We start from the raw sequence: 19,626 nt of genomic DNA on the forward strand, positions 1-19,626 counted from the left end.
CCATTTTGAAAGAACAGTAATATTTCTAATCATAAATTTTTCATCCAGGTAATAACACTTGGCAATTGGAAAGCATTGATCACCAACAAACAATCCCCATAATACACATTTATATATTTATGTTTATATTGTGTACTTGTCCCTTTTGATTACCTAGATTTTGTGAAATGTTTCAGAAGCTCTGCTATTAGGTTTCCGCAAGAATTCTACTTTTCTATGGAAAAAAGGTCAGTCTTTAAGTAGAGAAAGACAAAATAATAATAAGCGTAATTGTGAAGAAGGCAAATTACCCTCTAGCTGCCCATTTTTCTGCCCAGCCACCCTGACCCCACACATGAGCATCCAGAGTCTGTGCCTTTCAAGGACTTCTATGGGGCACACTGCCCCCCCACTTGGCTCCTCCTCACAGAGCACAGCAGCTCTGCCCTTCCATCGGGGAGGGTGAATATGGGGACACTGTCTGGGTTCAAATTACAGCTGTGTGACCTTGGGCAAATTATTTAACCCCTCTGTGCCTCAGTTTCCCCAAATGTTAAATGGGGATGATACCAACATCTACTTAATAGGAGAGTGAGTTAATATACATATATAGTTTAGAACAGTGCCTGGCACATAGTACGTTCTCCGTGTGAACAACAATAATAATGATCACTGTTATTATATTTCATGTCAGTTTCCTTCTCCCTCAACTCAACTTTGTCATCAAAACTTGCCAGGCCTCTCCATTTCCTATCAGCCTTATGAGGTCATAAGCATGCTAGTTTATTTGCTAAGTAGTACTAATGCAACGTGTCCCAGGGAGATAGACAGCTGAGGGGGACCATTCACACCAATTCACACTCAGTGTGCTCTTGCCTCGGGGTCCTTGTTCTCGCTGTTCTCTTTTCCTTGAACATTCTTCCTCAGATACCCAAGTGCTGAATTCTCTCACTTAGTTCAGGTCCCTACTTGCAATGTACCTCGTTAGAGAGGACTTTGCTGACGTTTCATCTAAAGTAGCTACCCCCTTTCACCCCCACCATTATTTTCTTGCCCCCTTTTGCTGCCACTCGTCACCACCGGACACAGACTTAGTTGGCTGCTAGTTTATTGTCTGTCTCCCTCCCATTAGAATGTAAATCCCAAAGAGGAACAACTTCGCTTTGTTCATTGTTGTCTCATCAATACTTAGAACACAGCCTGGCATGTGTTAAGCATCCGATAAATATCTTAATATATGACTAAATTACTCAATCGAAAAGAATATATCTTTCAAGGTGGATATTTTAGCTGGCGGACTAAAAGGTAAGCACTTTAGACAAAAAGGGCCATTGTAAGGCCACTTAATTCCTATCCCCAAGGCTGTGACCTGTTCACTTATGGCAGAGTTATCCTCTCTGCTCTCTCCCCACATTTTACATATTCCTTTATTATATACAGCACACATTGTCTTCTATAGTAATGTTTCTGCTCCCCTATGACTACAGTAGCCTCAAAGACAAGGAGCGTATCTTGTTTCTTTGCATTCCCTGGTGGTCCTCATAAATGCTTGCTGAACCAATGTTTATGGTTGGCATGGTTATAATTCTTGTACAGTCTGTATATTAGAGATACAGAAGGTCAAATACATACTAGTATAACCTCTACATTTTTTTTGTCACAGATGAAGATGGCAGTGTGATCTGTTTGAATTCAGGTGACGTTATGTCAATAGCCTTAATGGAAACCAAGAACCAAGAAGGCTTAAACTATATGGTACTTGCCACAGGATGTAGCCAAGGTGAAGAAAATTCTGAGGGTCCTCTAGGCTCCAAGGAATCTGAATCTTGTGGTCTGAGGAAAGAAGAGAAGGAACCACATGCGGACAAAGATCTCTGCCAAGAAAAACAAGTGGCTTACTGTCCTCCTGGCAAGCCTGAAGGCCTGAACTATGTCCGTCTCACTCATAGTGGATATAGAGATGGGTCTGATTAGTAGCTCTGTTTGGGAAATGCAGAGTTGAGATAAACACTCCCATTAAGTAGTTACTGAAAGAAAACCCTAGTAGAATGATAGATGTGGTGGTAGTCTATGACTCCAAATTAACACTGAAAAGTTCCTGACTTCCTGAATTCTTGGTTCCAAGAGCCATTTGATTTCAGTTGTGACAATCCCCATAACAACTGCCTAACCTTCAGCAGAATTCCCAAGTGAACCACTAAACATTTGGAAAGCTTAGGAAGACTCAAGAATCTGGAAGGGAAACTGCCCTCCCCTCCCTTGAGGCCCCTTAGTCCATTGCCCACCCTTCAGTCTGGGCTGTACCAGAAGCATCTTGGTTAGATGGTGAGAGACAAAAGAGCTATGTTCAGGGACCTGAAGGAGGGGATGAAGAGCATGCTCGGGGGTCGACTGAGCGACAGATAGATATACCTGGAAATGACTAAGGAACTCCACACATACAGAAGGAACCAGCACTTGGGACATGAGAAATCATTTGGAACGCTATTACTACAATAAAATATTGTCTTTAATGACTACTCTAAAGTACTTTGTATTTTGGAGCCTTGGAAGAGCAGCTTCAGAGAGCTCTAAGTCCTAAAGTTTAACATTCCATGAACTTTGGGTTATAGAAAAATCGCTCTGTGACTTGTGTGCTGCTATGGAATTTAGCTAATATAAAGATCGTTTTCATTTGCTGTATCTATCTTATACATAAAATACTTAAGATTACACTTAGTATCAATTCTCCTTAAAACTAAATATAAATGATTCTATGATGTTAATTTAAGCTCTGTGATTTTTTAGCAACTACATGAAATAATAGATATTTAAATGAGAACTATTAAAAAAATTTCTTCAGAGAAATGCTCTGATTTAAAGCCAATCATGTTTTTGCAGTCACCCATTTAAATCTGAGTGCCTCAATTCCTCCAAGGGCAACGCTAATGAAAGCATTCTGTGTGTTATCAGTTGCAGTATACAGGATGTTTGCTAGATACAGAAAATACTTTGATTATAAAATTTGCTAAAAACTACTCCTGGAAGAGGATCACATATCCATTTGCACCGGGGATAATTTGGTTCTTTTTTTAACTTGCTTACTGCCTGAGAGGCTGCACCGGTGGTTGGCTGCATGGTGAGGGACACAGGCAAGTCGGTGTGTGAGTTCTGTGGGGGACGGCCCCCAAGGAAACGTCCAGGACCTGTGGCCTCTGCTATAACTGTGATTCCACGGAACAAAGCGGGATATTTTCTCTCTAATCTTCCGATGTTCTAATGGACATTTATCATTCTTCTCAATAGCCCAGCATATGACGCCCCTTGCCATGCTGGGGAATTCCTCTACCTGTATCTTCTGGGTGGGAGCTACATTCCATTTGCTTCCCCCAAGATCTCTTGTAGCAAGAAGGCAGGCATGTGACCCCCACCACTCAGACACACCTACCACAGGCTTCTAATTGAGAGGTAAGGAAGCAAAGAAACAGGGCCCACAGTGAGTCTTCCCAGGTGGTAGTGGTGACTGTAGCTGGTCTGACTCCTGGCATCCAGTGTCCAGGGCCAAGACAGTCTGCAGAGCAGATCTGGAGCCTGGTGCCTCTCGCAGTCCGGGTAGCCAGATTAGACTGGTTCTGCTGTCTGCTTTTAGCCAGTGCTCCGGCTCCAGTCTGGCTCTCAAGCCCTCCCAGGGATTTTGTGAGTTACCCTGGTATCCTTTTAATAAATGTTTTTCTTTTAAATCAGCTGGAGTCAGTTTCTGTTGCTTGCAACCAGGACTTTCACTCTGCCAGTGGCATGGACCTTTATTTTGGAATAGACAAAGAAATGAAAAGTATGTAGAAGAACTGGGTTTTCAGTACATTTGCATTACAATTTGGACAATAGAGAAACTTACAGAATTTCTGAGGCGAAGAGCCCATAAAATATCATGTTTCAGGGGCACCTGGGTGGCTCCGTTGGTTAAGCAGCTGCCTTCGGCTCAGGTCATGATTCCAGGGTCCTGGGATTGAGCCCCGCGTTGGGCTCCCGGCTCAGCAGGGAGCCTGCTTCTCCCTCTCCCTCTGCCTGCCGCTCCCTCTGCTTGTGCTCTCTCTCTCTCTGTCTCTCTGTCAAATAAATAAATAAAATATCATGTTTTAGCGAGGCTATAAATGTAAATTAGTAGTCTTTTTAATAATTCATAATGAATAATATTGATAGAAATATTTAATACAAAATAAAATAGTGGCTGAAATCTCATGGGTAAAATTTATTATAAAGTGATAAAATACAAATGATTGGTAATATTGAAAACTATATAAGTTAATTCTGGAAACATTAGACCTTATAATCAAGGGGGAAAAATTGGCAATGGCTAAAAATACTACTTGTTAAAATATTTTTTACTAAAGGGGCGCCTGGGTGGTTCAGTTGGTTAAGCATCTGCCTTTGGCTCAGGTCATGATCCCAGGGTCCTGGGAACCCGCTCTGGGCTCTGTGCTCAGTGGGGAGCCTACTTCTGCCTCTCCCTCTGCTGCTCCCCCTACTTGTGCTCTCTCACTCTCTAAATTAATCAATCAATAAATAAACTCTTAAAAAATATTTTAAAAATCCACTAAAAATTGATGGAAGAATATAATCTTCGTGATAAACTTTTTATCTGCAAAATTTGACTTGGAAAAAAAATGGCTCCCAAAGGCAAAAGTTAAAATTGGTAAGACTAAAACACAATAATACAAAAGCCAATCAATAAATCTAACTTTCATTTTACTTTATTTTTTTTTCTCATTGAAGCATAGTCGGCATAAAATATCCTGTTCGATTCAGGCATATATCATGGTGATTTGATATTTTTATACATTACAAAATGATTCCCACAATAGGTCTAGTTACCATCTGTTGCCATACAAAGTTATTACAGTATTATTGACTATATTCCTTATGCTTATATTCCCTAGGTACATTACATCCCATGACTTATTTATTTTATAACTAGCAATTTGTACCTCTTAATCTCCTTCACCTATTTCACCTTCACCCTCCCCCTCTGGTAACTAACAGTTTGTTTCTTGTACCTATGAGTCTGTTTCTGTTTTGTTTTGTTCGTTCATTTGTTTTATTTTTTTAGATTCCACATGTAAGTGAAATTATATGGTATTCGTCTTTCTCTGTCTGACTTATTTCACTTAGCAAAATACACTTTAGGTGTATCCATCTAAATTTCATTTTAAATTGTTCAAGGAAAAGAAATAATTCATAAGGAAAAGTAAGTTGCAAATGAAAAATATTGTTTGTAAACAACAACAACAACACAACAGACTATAAATATAGAGAACAAACTAGTGGTTGCCAGAGGGGTAGGGTGGGAGAGGGATAGGTGAAATAGGTGAAGGGTAATGATTAAGAGGTACAAAAAAGAAAAGAAATATTGTTTATGATTTAACATTGCCAACCAAACAAAGATTTACCTAGATAAAATCAATATGTTGATATAATTCTGATGAAAATGTTTTACTTAAAATGCCCTTGAGAAAAGAGCCTGTCCCTGGGCCCAGATACGTTCAGTTGCTCACCCATACTGCTTTTGCCTGGCCTTGTGGGACTCCTTATCTATTCCCTGCTTGTCTGAATCGCACTCATCCTTTAGGATCAGCTCATATTCCCACTGTTTGGAAAGGCTTGTCCTTAACGGCCTCTCCTCTCCCTTCTCAAAATTACTGTTGCCCATCTTGTCCTTACATCTTATTTAGCAGGAACCACATATATCTCCATCCAATTTCTATGTATCTTACCCACTTGAATAAATAGCAAGCTCTCTGAAGACAAGGTGACATATTTTAACCCTTTGTATCTTCTCTCAGCCAAAATAATGTTTAATGGATTAATTGGCTGATTTTCTCATCATCTTTTTACAACACATTTCACAACAAGTCTTCACTTGTAGCTCTTAGAACGGATGTCAGAAAATTGGTCTAATGCCAAGGGGAGTGCAAGAGGATTCTTTTGATCCTGAGTCATCTCCTAAGACCTAGATAGATTATAGAAGTTAGGAGACTGCTTTGAGGTTCAGGCCAGACTTAGGATAGGCCTGAAATTCTGGAAGCCCTTGAAATGATGGAGAACATATGTAGAGGAGGCAGTAATTTATTTTGCCATTATCAGTTTCTTCCCTGTCTCAAACCCACCTTTTATCCTCAGAATGGCCTTTGAGAATGTTTCTAATGGCTACATAAAATCTCTTAGGATGGATATGCTGTGGTTTACTGCTCCTTTGTAGATCTACCTATTCATTCATTCACTCATTCAATAAATATTTTTTGAGCGCTTGCCATATAGCAAGCATTGTTATAGGCACTAGGAATGGAGTAATAAAGCAAAGTCTCTGCCTCAGTGGAGGTTACATTCTAGCATTCCAGGTGGGAGAAAAGACATAATAAATAAGCAATAATATATATGATAATACACTAAAAGTATCTTACGCCATGATCAAATGGAACTTATTCCAGAGATACAAGGATGTTTCAATATCACAAATCAGTCAATGTGATACACAACTTTAACAAAATGGAGGATAAAAATCACATAAGCATCTCAATAGACGCAGGAAAATTATTTGACAAAATTTGACATCCATTAATGATAAAAACTCACAACAAAGTGAGTATAGAGGGAATGTACCTCAACATAATAAAGGTCATTTATAACCAGCCCACAGTTAACATCATATTTAATGGTGAAAAGCCAAAAGCTTTTCCTCTAAGATCAGGAACAAGACAAGGATGTCCATTCTCACCACTTCTGTTCAGCATAGTATTGGATGTCTTAGCCAGAGCAATTAGGCAAGAAAAAGAAATAAAAGACACCTAACCTGGAAAGGAATGAGTAAAACTGTCACTGTTTGCAGATGACATGAAATTATATATAGAAAACACTAACCACTCCATCAAAATAATATTAGAACTAATAAATTCAGCAATGTTGCAGGATACAAAATCAATACACAAAAATCTGTTGTGTTTTTTTTACATTAATAGCAAACTATTAGAAAGAGAAATTAAGTAAATCCCATTTATAATTGCATCAAGAAGAGTGAGATAACTAGGTGTAAATTCAGCCAAGGAGGTGAAAGATCTATATATTTAAAGCTACAAGGCATTAATGAAACAAATTGAAGAAGACATAAACAAATGGAAAGATATTCTGTACTTATGGATTGGAAGAATTAATATTGTTAAAATATCCATACTACCCAAAGCAATATATAGATTCAATGCAATCCCTATCAAAATTTTAATGGTATTTTTCACAGAAATGGAACAAACAATTCTAAAATTTTCATGAAACCACAAAACCCCAAATAACCAAAAGAATCTTGAAAAAGAACAAAGCTGGAGGCATCACGCGTCTTGATTTCAAACTATACTACAAAGCTACAGTAATTAAAACAGTATGGTGTTGGCATAAAAACAGACATTTAGATCAACAGAACAGACAGCCACACATATATGGTTGATTAACGGATGACTAAGAAGCCAAGAACATACAATGGAGAAAGGACAGTCCCTGCAATAATTGGTGTTGGGAAATTGGACAGCCACACATAAAAGAATGGAACTGGACAACTATCTTACACCATACACAAAAATGAGCTCAAGATGGAGTAGAGACTTGAATATAAGACCTGAAACCATAAAACTCTTAGAAGAAAACATAGGCAGTAAGCTCCTTGACGTAAGTCTTGTTGATGATTTTTTTTTTAATATGACACAAGCAAAAGCAACAAAAGCAAAAATAAACAAATGGAACTACATGAAACTATAAAACTTCTGCACAACAAAAGAAACCATCAACAAAATGAAAAGACAACCTACTGAATGGGAGAAAATAATTGCAAATCATTTATTTGGTAAGGGGCTAATATCTAAAATATACAAAGAACTCATACAACTCAATAACTAAAAACAATCTGATTTTAAAAAGGGCAGAAGAGGGACGCTTAGGTGGCTCAGTCAGTTAAGCATCCAGCTCTTGATTTCAGCTCAGGTCATGATCTCAGGGTTGTGAGATCAAGCCCTGCCTCAGGCTCTGCTCAGCCGGGAGTCTGCTTGGGGATTCTCTCTCCCTCCCCCTGCTCATTCTCTCTCTCTCTCTCTCTCTCTCTTAAATAAATAAATAAATCTTTAAAAATAGGGCAGAAGAATTTGCAACGACATGGTTGGAGCTAGAGGGTATAATGCTAAGCAAAATAAGTCAGAGAAAGACAAATACCATATGATTTCACTCACACATGGAATTTAAGAAACAAAACAAGTGAGCAAAGGGGAAAAAAAGAGAGAGAGAAAAACCAAGAAACAGACTCATAATTATAGAGAACAAACTAACTGATGGTTACCGGAAGGGAGGAGGGTGTAGGGGGATGGGTGAAATAGGTGATGGGGATTAAGGAGTGCATTTGTTGTGATGAGAACCTGGTGATGTATGGAATTGTTGAATTACTATATTGTACACTTGAAACTAATGTAACACTGTATGTTAACTAACTGGAATTAAAATAAAAACTTTTTAAAAATCGGCAGAAGATGTGAATAGACATTTTTCCAAAGAAGACATATACAGGTGGCCAATAGGTACATGAAAAGATGGGGAATCATTACTCATCAGGGTAATGAAACTCAAAACCACAATGAGGTATCATTTCACACTGGTTAGAATGGCCATTATCAAAAGACAAGAACTAACAAGTGTTGGCAAAGATGTGGAAAAAAGGGCAACCTTGTGCACTGTTGATGGGAATGTGAATTATTACAACCCCTATGCAAAAAGGCATGGAGGTTCCTCAAAAAATTAAAAATAGAAATACCATATGATCCAGCAATTTCTCTTGTGGGTATTTATCAGAAGAAAACAAAAACACTAATTAGAAAAGATGTATGCACCCCCTTGTTCAAAGCAGCATTATTTACAGTAGCCAAGATATAGAAAGAACCTAAATGTTCATTAATGGATGAATGGATAAAAAATTTGTGGTGTGTATATACAATGGGCTATTATTCAGCCATAAAAAGAATGAAATTTTGCCATTTATGACAACATGGATTGACCTCAAGGGCATTATGCTAAGTGAAATAAGTCAGACAGAAGAAGACAAATATTGTATGGCCTCTCTTATATGTGAACTCTTAAAAAAAGAATAACAGAGAGAGAGAGAGAGGTTCATAGATATGGAGAACAGATTGGTGTTTGCTGTGTGCAAGAGGTGGGGTTGGGGGAGCAAGAGAGATAGTGAACTATTCTTTTTTATGGGAGAGGTTTAAAGAAATTGAAAAAAAAAATTTTTTTAAATGTAGTTTTTCAAAAAGAAAAAGGGAATGAGGACCAAAAGGAAGCAAGTTTAGCAGTAAGGATTTTTTTAAGTAAAAGAAAAATCTAAGAGAATGTACACTTGATGATAAAATGGGAAATAAATTTGATTTGAATTGAGATCTTGAACCATATTGAAGAGAGTCAAAAATGCAAATTAAAAATATAACATTGCCTTTCAAAAGAACATTTCCTTGCAGATATTATAGCTGACTGTATAGTCTTCCTCTAAATGGCAAGGCAACAGAGAGGAGTAGAGTGAAGAAGGAGAAAATAACTGGGAGTGAAAAAGAGAGAAGTCACAGTGGGAAACCTACTATTAGGGTCAATTATTATTATTCAATCAATTACTTGATTTACTTTAAAAATATCCTTTAAAAAATATCCTTTTATGTACTCAGTATTGTCTCTTTGGGGTTTCATATTTGTCAATATTCTGATGCAGAGAACAGATTCCACTCTAGACAATTTGAATAAACGGATTTATTACAGCATGTCGGATGGCTTTGCAGAATTATTGAAATGGTCGAATGTAAATCTGTAAGATGAAATTCCAGAATCTACTTTCAAGTCTGTACTGCAGAACCAGGCTGTCAAAGGAGCTGCTTCTCCTGCCATGATCAGGAAGCCGTTTGTCAAATCAGGAGGCTTCCCTTATTATATATATAAATATAGGGCTGCCTCAGTCAGAGCCAGTCAATTAGCTACTGTTATTGGTCCTGGAACAGCACCACTATGCCCCAATCAGGAAACCTCACGTGCAAAATTAGGAAGCTCCGGGATCCCACATGATGCCACCTTTTCTAGTAGCAAGAAGCCATTTCTGTCAAATCAACAAGCCTCAGAGACAGAGTTTGGCTGCAGAACTACACCACATTTGCTATAATAACCATTGATAAAATACATGCCCAGCATCCCATTTATCTCAGTTCAAATTTCAAGTCTCATGTGATTGTGTCTGATACAGAACCTGAATCAAACTTGGATCACCAGCTGAACATGAATTGGGGAAACATTTGTCTTAGCCCTCTGCTCTCTACAGGAGAGGGAAGTCATGGTAGAAGAAAATCAGAATAGATATTCTGAGCCAAACCTCCATAACTGCAATAGACTTCATTCTAACTTCTCCACATTCATCTTTGAAAAGTTCAAACATTTTTTGTTGTTATGCAGAGAATTATGTATTTGGTCCATCTTTGAGCATAGTCCCAAAGTCTAGAACATTTCTCCTGTAAATAAGAGCTTAAAAAAATATCTACTCAATATATATAGGTGGCTCAATACATATGATGTGTCAGAGGATGCTGAGTGCTAATAGAACTATGAATCAGGGGTTGAGGGATAGCTAGAGAGAGAGAGAATGAGAGCAGTTGTTATTTTATGTACAATAGCCAGGGAAGGCCACACTGATAAAGAGATACTTAGTGAAGACCTGAAACAAATTGAAAAAAAAAGTAGTCATATGTATATGTAGTAGAAGGAAAAGCAAGTTCAAAAGCCCTCTGAGATGGAAGCATGACTGGCCTTGGAAAGGAACAGCACCAAGGTCAGGAGTAAACTGAAGGAGGGGAGCGTGGTAGTGGTGGTTACATCATATGGGCCGTTGTAGGCCATTAGGAGGACTTTGGCCTATTCCCTGTGTGTGATGGGAAAACACCAAAGAGTTTTGAACAAACAAGAGATATGATGTGACTTAGGTTTTGAAAGGATCATTCCAGATGTGTGGAGAGGAGCCTGAGAGTAGGGTGGGGCTGAGAGGTAGAAGCAGGAAAATCAACTAGAAGTTATTATGATCAACCAGGCAAGAGATGATGGTGGCTTGGCAGTGAAGGTGGTGAAACAGTGGTGGCAGTGATGAAAGTGGTTGATTTGGAGGGTTTTTTGGGAGAGGTTTTGCTGACAAATTAAGTATGGGATATGAGAGAAGAAAGATTAAGATTTTAACCTGAGCAGTAGGAAGAATGGAAGTTATCACTTGCTCAGATGCAGAAGACAGGAGAGATGATTCATGTTGAGAGGCAGGGTGGCAATGAGAGGTTCAGTTTGGGATGTGTTAGTTTTGAGATGGCTGTTAGATGTCTATGGGGAGACGCTTGAGTGTGCAGCTGGAGAGGGATGAAGGAGAGGGATTCAGGCTGAAGAGAATTCCATTTGTACAGAAGGCTGAGATTAGCCATGAGATGGGTTCAGCTCACCCAGGGCTGCCTATAAATAAGAGAGAACATCTAAGCATGAGGCCAAAGTCACTCCATGTTTAGATAATAGGGAGCTAAGGAAAGACTAGCAAAGACTGAGAAGGAGGGCTCAGAAAAGTAGTATGAAGATCAAGAGAGTGGAATCCTGGAAACCAAGGGAACAACATGTTTGAAGAAGGATGGAATTATGAACTGTGTCAAATATGATTGACAGGCAAGGTAGCCATATGCACCCATTCACCCAGGATCGTCCCAGCTTATGCCTTTGTCCTGGATTAATTACTACCAGTGCCCCTTCCGCACTTAAAAGTGATCTTGTTCAGACCATAAATTATATGGTCCCCTGTGGTGGACACGGAGATGTGTTATTTAGATCATCTTTCGAGAGAACTGCTGTGGGGAGCATGGCTAATCGACACCTCCAGTGGCTGTATTTTCAGATCTACTGTGACATTTATGCCAGGTCGTGCTCCCCTTGGGCCATTTCCTTCCAATGACTGAATGCAGAGAAGCACTAGAAATGGGCCATTCCTACACGATGTGGATGTTATTGGCTACTAACAGACCATTTTGACTTGGGGGCTCCCTTTCGGTCTAGCTGTGACTTTCCCAGAATGATACTGTAATCTGAAGCTCTTCCCATCCAGTCGCCCCTTCTCTCTCTCTCCTTCACAGGTATCTGGCCAAGTTGAAACCCCTGAAACTGCTGCCCTCCTCCTTTCCCTCCCCTAGCCACGTCAAAACAAAGCCAACCGTAAAGTTGAAACCCAGGGGATGACAATGGTTAGCGCCATCATTAAAGATCTGAAGGGTGCAGGGTTCACGGCTTCTATCATATCTCCATTTAATTCACCGGAGCTCCTACAGAAACTGCATGGATCCTGGAGAATGACTTGCATACCACGAGTTAGACTAAATAGAGCCCCAGTAACAGTTGCTATGCCAGATGTAGTTTCTTTCCTAGAACGTATTGGTAAGGCCGCCAGTCCACGGTATGTGTCTTGACATCTGCTTATCAGAGGATCTTAACAGAGGTATCCCCCTATTGATGAGACAGATACAAGGAATACTGAGAACTGATCTTCAGGTTTAGACAGATGGAGCTAACCGATGGCCTTGACAAGTGTGTGTGTAGTGGAAGCTAAATTAGAGAGGATAAAAGGAAAATGAATACGTAAATGGAGAGGGTAAGAAGATGACTCATGTAAGGCATTTCGTCATTTAGAGGGAACAGAGAAGCAACTGGAAGGAGAGGGGTCAAAGGAGTTTGTTTTTAAAGGCAAGAATATTGCAGCCTGTTTTATATTAATGGGAATGACCCAGTAGAGCAGGCAAACTGATGATGCAGGAAGAAGAGAGGCCAATTGTTGAAGTGATGTCTTGAGCACAAGGAGTGGGATACAAGTGCAGGAAAATGATATTTGACGCTCACTGGCTCCTATTAAAAGTGGAGAACCTCTCCCCACTCCTTCTAATAAGAGGATTTTCTTTACTGAAGCAGGCTTCCAGACAGTTTTCCTTTTTTTAACTTTTACCCCAAGCCTCAGCTCAACTTATATTTTTAAATTGGTTTGCACATAACAAAATATAAAAAACTAATGCAATATTTTGTGTGTGTTCTTCACAATAATTGGTGGTACTTGCTCAATGTATTTAGTATCCGGTTAAGGGGGTAAAGAGTATTATAAATCAAGGGTGAATGGGGTGATCTTTAGGGTGATTGCAACCTCTTAAATGCTGAACTTTTTTTTTTTTAAATGCTGAACTTTTGTCCCAAGAGGTTATAACATCAATGCCAAGTAAGTGACACAGACCTTAGGTGGTAAGAGTCCCGATAAAGGCGAGAATGTGCACTGGGTCTTGTGTGGAGACAACGCTTCGTGGAAGAGGCAGAACTTAAGCTAGACTTTGGAGAATAGAAAGCATTTGGATAACAGGGTAGTTAGAGTGAAGGTTTTCTAATACAGTGGGAGGTAAGAATTTACAAAGAACCTTCTGCAGAATATGAGAAAATCATTGCAGACTGCTCTAAGCTGGAAGAACAGCCAACCAGAATTGTGTTTAGGCACCCTGTTAATTTCCAGATTGTGTGCTGTTGAGCTGAAATCATCTGATGGTGAGTTTGATGTCCTCCTGAAAACCAAGACTAGATAGCTCTAGCTTCATTCTGAGCATTGATGTGGATATACGGGACAAGAAAGCACAAGAACTAGATCAGAAAATGAAAAGACAACATACAAAGCATTTTCTATCCTGTCACTTTTAGAACTTTTCTGTTTATATTAAGGAGAAAAAGAATAAAGGATGTGTAATTGAGTTCAAATTAAGAATTCCTCTAATAAAGGAGGTAACAAAAGTGAAATATCTGTTCTAAAATAGCAGTAAAAAACATAGTCATAGGCTTTTAGGACCTGAAAAATTATACATTATTAAACTGTTGTTTTATTGTAACACTTAACATATCGCCCTTATTGCTGTTCTGTAACATAGGGAGATTCAGTGGTATCTATACCTTCTCTTTCTCGCAAGACCTAAAGCCCATATTAACCTGCAGCCTGATACGTGACTGGGAAGCATTGTTTATGTTTCTTTTTCAGTTTCAAACATTTTATATCTCAAGCAAAAAAAGGGAGACGGCAGTAAAATCCCAGCAGTGGATTTTTAAATTTTTCAGTCTTATTTATAATAACACCATTCCTTAAACATCAAATAACCAGACATCTCAAACATCAATGCAAGATGAAGGTGTCAGTATTATCAATTTTTTTTAATTAACTACATAGTTTGGAACTGTTAAGTCTAAAATTGTGAATAATTTTCCTTCTCACCAATTCCGATAAATACACTTTCATTGTTGTTTTCCCTCAGGGTATAAATCTGACATTTCCCTAGCCTCTTTTCTTACTCCTTTAAAAAAGTGCAAGCAAAAAAAAAAAAAAAATTGTTTTTAGGAATCTTTGAACAAGGAAGAACAAATATCATAAGCTATGTTCTCTGTGTTTCTTACCAAAAGTTTGTCAGTGCCTTTCTGTCAGTTTCTGGGTATGGAGGAGAAATTGTCTGAAGTAAAAACAGGATTTCACACTCCACCAAGCAAGGTGGGATAACACTAATAATACAGAACTTTTCAGCAGTGCTTCCGAAGATACCAGAAACTTCCATTAAAAAAGCAGGTACAATATTAAAAAAAGTCATATGATACTAGATGAAAAAATATCCAATTATTTTCTGGGATGAGTTACACATTGGGTAAAATGTGGTAGATGAAGAAAAAAGAAATAAGATTGTACCTAGTGAAAATAAACAGCAATGACAACAAAATATATATTTTTGTTTTCCTCCCATTTCTTGATGGTGCTGTTATTGGCACAGGGCCGATTATAGAGTTGCCAAAAATAAGGGCAAGGCTGTAGCAATGAGAATTAGCCGGAAAAGAAACAAACTTACGGCATTCCCATCAGTTATAATTGTTGTTTTGAGCCATTGTGTGTGTAGAATTTTAAGATACGTAATTTGCTTTTCCTGAGTGAGAACTATTTTTATTTGAAGTATGCTAAAGAAGTTTCCAAATTATAAGAGTATTTTACTAGTTGTAAATACACATAGAGATCAAAGCATGTACTCCATAAATAAATGCTGGTAAAAATTTCTGCCTAGTAACTTGATCATGAGAGTCATGCAAATATTGATTAGGAATCAAAAAATTTTAATTCTTTAGTTTTGTTTTCCAAAAGTTGGGTTTACCCTTAACCTAAATTTTCTCATATGTAATAATTACATATTGCATATGTAATAATTACAGTGTTGATAAGAAATGGAACAGAAGAGGATAGTTTGAACAAAATCACGTCAGCCATTTGACACAGTGGGAGATAAATAGAATCAGAGATTACTGGGAGTTTTTAAGAACAAAACACAGGGGACACCTGGGTGGCTCAGTCAGTTAAGAGCTACCTTCGGCCCGGGTCATGATCCTAAGGTCTTGGGATCGAGTCCCACATCGTGCTCCTTGCTCAGCAGGGAGCCTGCTTCTCCCTCTTTCTCCCTCTGCTTGTGCTCTCTCTGTCAAATAAATAAAAAATCTTAAAAAAAAAAAAAAAGAGAACAAAGCACAGGAATAAGAAATATGCTGCTGTTCCTTTTTTAGGGGGAAATAAATGAATTCCAGTAAGGGAATGGAAATTTGGACATCTTATTTTTGTTCTAGAGGAGCTTAGTTCCGTAAGTGTGCGTTGGAAAACTCTGAGAGATACTGTAACTCGAGGTAGACATGACAGTACGGTGGAGACCTTTAGCTTTTTCTCTCGTTGAGTTAAACCTGTTTTGTAAAGTGAAAAATTCCAAATAAAGGGTAACGTTTTACCAAAGTAATAATTATTCCAGTAAATTCGATACATGTATTTCTGTAAACAATATGTTTCTCGAAAGAGTAATTCTTTAGTAAAAATATTCTGCTCTTTCCCCCTAAAAGAGAATCTGTCTCTCTTCTTAAAGTGAGCTTGGATTAGCAGAACCACCTCTGCCGACTCCCCCGGAGGCCACTCTGCCTGGGCTCGATGTTTCTGCTGGAGTACGAGTCAAGGCTGGAAACAACTGGGAGCTGTTCCTGAAGGCTGCTTTGCCTTTTTAGGGTATGAGGGTCTCCCTGTGTTTAGGATAACATGATTGACAGCTCCATTCCAGCTCCAATTAGCACCCTATAATTTATTAGCTTCTGCTTTCAGATTATGCGTTAACTTCACAAATATTTCAACCACGGAACCAGCAGCTATCAAGTGTCTCTTTCCTGATCCAGCCCTCTGGGGCCGGAGTGAAATACAAGGAAAGAGCAGTACAGTTGGTCTGTCAAGTGAGAATAATCATTTGTGTCTGTGCCTGTCTGAGGGCACGGTGTCTCTGATTTCCCTTTAGGCCTGCATCAGAGAAAGAGAGAGAGAGAGATCTGTAGATAGATTCTATATTGTGAGGGTACCATATTTATATTATTAGAGTTTCATTTATTCATGAGAGATAAGGGAAAGCTGGTGTTGAGGAAATGTGAAATTTACGTTTGCTTAACCCCATTGCTTGTGTAAATGTCAAAACTTCAGTTATGTACAAACAGAAAATCTAATAATGATACTGCCTTCAGGACATTTATTCCTTTATTCCAGATCTTAGGATTATGTAATAGATAATGAATAATAATACATCCTAAAAATCTTGCAAGGAAAATGGAATATATAGAGTATGGACTTTAATAAGTATGACCAAAAGGTAAATTATTTACAGGCATCTTGTCAACAGAGTGTTAAAGCAGTTTTATAAAGGAATCTTATTTTTTTGGTTTCATTTAATTTTAAAGTCTTTTCAAATATCTTTCAATTTTCCTTTCATGCTTTGACACCATAAGAATTACATTTAAAATGCAATTTATAGAAATAGCATTATATGAAAAGCAGTTTGTCTCTTATTTTTTTATCTCCTCCAACCCCAAAGTGATCAATCACTAAGTGTTAAAAAAAAAAAAATCCTGTTTATTTTGATAGAAAGGGTATGGGTGACCACACACAAACCCAGGGTTTATGATTCTGAGCAAATTGGAGGTTATATTGATCTTAAGAGTTGTTTCCTCTGATAAAAAGGGCACAGAAAGAGCAGTACTTACCCAGAAAGAGTGGCAAGAGAAGCTTCCAGTCAAGGGATCTAAGTCCTAACCTCCACCACCTCTGTCCTCCTTCCCATCCAGGCCCAAATCAATCTTAAGTCATTGCTAGAATTTGCGACACGTTGAAATAGAACTTCAAAGGGGGAAATGAGACAGGATGGCAACTCCTTTTAAACTAAAGGAGTAGAACAGATAGAGTTCCCTGAAGTTGGGTGACTGAGTTCTCAGCCAGAGGGCAATCGGCAGAAGGATTACTTGGTGGCGGAGAGCTGTCTCTCCCCTTTTCATCACCTCTCCCTCAGCCGAGGCCAAGCGCACAGGGAACACTGCACGGGGAGGCCACCGGTGCCAGCAGGGATGAGTAGAGGAGAAGCTTGTCTTTCTCTCAGGCCCCCCAACCAGGTAGAACACATGTGAAAACGTCATGTTGGCCTTTGCCCGTGTCATCCTTCATTCCCTTGAATGTCCTTTAATCAATGACCGGGGCCTTCTCTAATCTGCACCATTTCATGAATAGTAACAAGACAAGGGAATTAATATTTTGCATGAATTTGGTGGGCCTAAAGCACATCCGTTAGGATTTTTAATTCACCCAAGTTCTCTCTGATGCTCTTATGACACAGACAGGATCATTATAGTTCTAGGTCGTCTTGCATTTCTACTTGGGGAACATCTAACACGGAGGGAAATGCTGTCATCCGAGTGTCCTGTGTGCCAGGTCACTGGAGGCCGGCTCAGCAGTCTGGATGGTCTGGTCAGGACTGCTCCAAAGGCCAGTTCCAGTGAATGAGTCTCCTCACCAGCAACCTGATATTCAGGTCAGATGCAGCTCAGGGGAGAGGCTTCAGTAATCAGAACCTTGTGGCTGGGCAAATGCTCCCTGTGGGTTCTGAGCAGAGATCCTGTGGGTGCTAACGCAGTGGAGCATGGGCAGAGTCCCTTCCAGTGGGGGTTGTTTGGAGACAGTGTCCAGCAAAGAATACACCGCGTGCTTTCTTCCTCAACGGCATACTCAGCGGCAAACTCTCAAAAGCGAGCTGGGACTTAATGCATTTTAGTTAGGCTTGTATATACTAGTGATCCGTGCCAATGGAACATGGATTAAAAAAATCCACAGAGAAGTCCAGAGTTAATTTTAGTTATTGCCTCAATGTCCAAACCTCAGGCTAACTCTTTACACGACTCGGTCGGGTTGGGTGTGAAGAGCTTCAGGGCAGGGAAGTCTGCTAAATACTGAAATGAATTAATAAGAGAAGCAATAATAATTCCTTCCTGGAGAAGAATGGAAATCTGCATCTGACTGAATGGTCTATAGATAGTATCATTTGATGAAGAGGTGTGAAAATGTCCTATGATAGTTCCTTTGAGACCAGGGATTCCGTAAGGTCTGTGGTATGTCAGTCTTTGGTGCCCTGCCTCTTTCCCCTTCCTTCTTCATCTGCCATGGAGGAGAAAGTAAACCCAGAGTCGAGCCGCCCAAGACAAATCAGAAGAGGACAAGCTGCCTGTGCGGTGGGTGACAGTGTGGTCTCTGCACCCAGGCTGCCTGGGTTGGGATCCTGGCTCTGCCACTTACTGGCTGGGTGACTGGGCAAATTATTTCTCCTCTGTGAGCCTTGATTATCTCATGGGTAAGAAGGGGATCACCATCATACATACACATAGACTTGCTGTCAGACTTAAATGAGTTAACCTGCATATGAAGCCCTCCGACCAGCGCCTGATCAACAATTAACATCAGTTGTTGTGAGTGCTGTCACATCTGATGTGGCATAATCATCAAGTACCTTCCACAGAAGCAAAACCAGTAATAGGTTCTTGAAATGATCATAATCTACTTCACAGCTGCCAAGATGACAGAACGAGGGGATGCGTACGTCTGCTAAGCCTACTCTGAGTAAGGTCCCTTACTGCCCCCAGCTCTTGAGACTATTATCCAAGATAAATTGTATTTGTTCCTCATGTTATAATGAAGGTCAAGATTTGAGCTAATATTTTTATGCTTTAACAATCTAGAAGGGCAATTTGAACATAACACAAAATATTTCTTTCGGGCACTTTAGTGAACGAACACAATTTTAGCATCAAGAGAAAATTAAGAGAAAAGACCACTCATTTCTTAATAATTAACCTCTCTCTCTCTCTCCTCTTTCTTTCTTCCTTTCTTTTTTTTTTTCGGGGGTGAGGGGGCTAGTGGTAGGTTTGTTTTCTTAGCCTAGCTTCCTAAACTGTAATATAACCAATATTTCAAAAACACTTTTTAACTGACTACTGTCTTAAGAGTCTAGAATCAAAGAAGTAACAATAATTCTCTTCTGGAGAATAATAAATGTATGCCTCACTGAATGGTATCCAGGTGGTGCTTTCCGTACCAAGTCTACTTTCAACCCAGTGAATGCTGTCAGGTAAGCCTGGGCTTCTGCAGGCCACAGTTTTCTCATTTGTGAAACAGAGGTGGGATACCCAACTTCTCACTCCTGGGGTTGA

At 39.3% G+C, this 19,626-nt stretch overlaps 1 protein-coding gene across 2 annotated transcripts in view; it reads left to right on the forward strand.

Moving 5' to 3' along the window:
* Positions 1-1,953, forward strand: part of ROS1 (ROS proto-oncogene 1, receptor tyrosine kinase) — a 108,841-nt gene extending 106,888 nt beyond the window's left edge. For both annotated transcript variants that reach the window (XM_078054389.1, XM_036082274.2), the window contains exon 44: positions 1,643-1,953. In XM_078054389.1, coding sequence (XP_077910515.1) covers positions 1,643-1,953 — 311 coding nt within the window. The remainder of the gene's footprint in view (positions 1-1,642) is intronic.
* The last annotated feature ends 17,673 nt before the right edge of the window (positions 1,954-19,626 follow it).

Source organism: Halichoerus grypus, chromosome 9, assembly GCF_964656455.1.
Source record: "Halichoerus grypus chromosome 9, mHalGry1.hap1.1, whole genome shotgun sequence".
In the NCBI taxonomy this organism is placed as follows: domain Eukaryota; kingdom Metazoa; phylum Chordata; class Mammalia; order Carnivora; family Phocidae; genus Halichoerus; species Halichoerus grypus.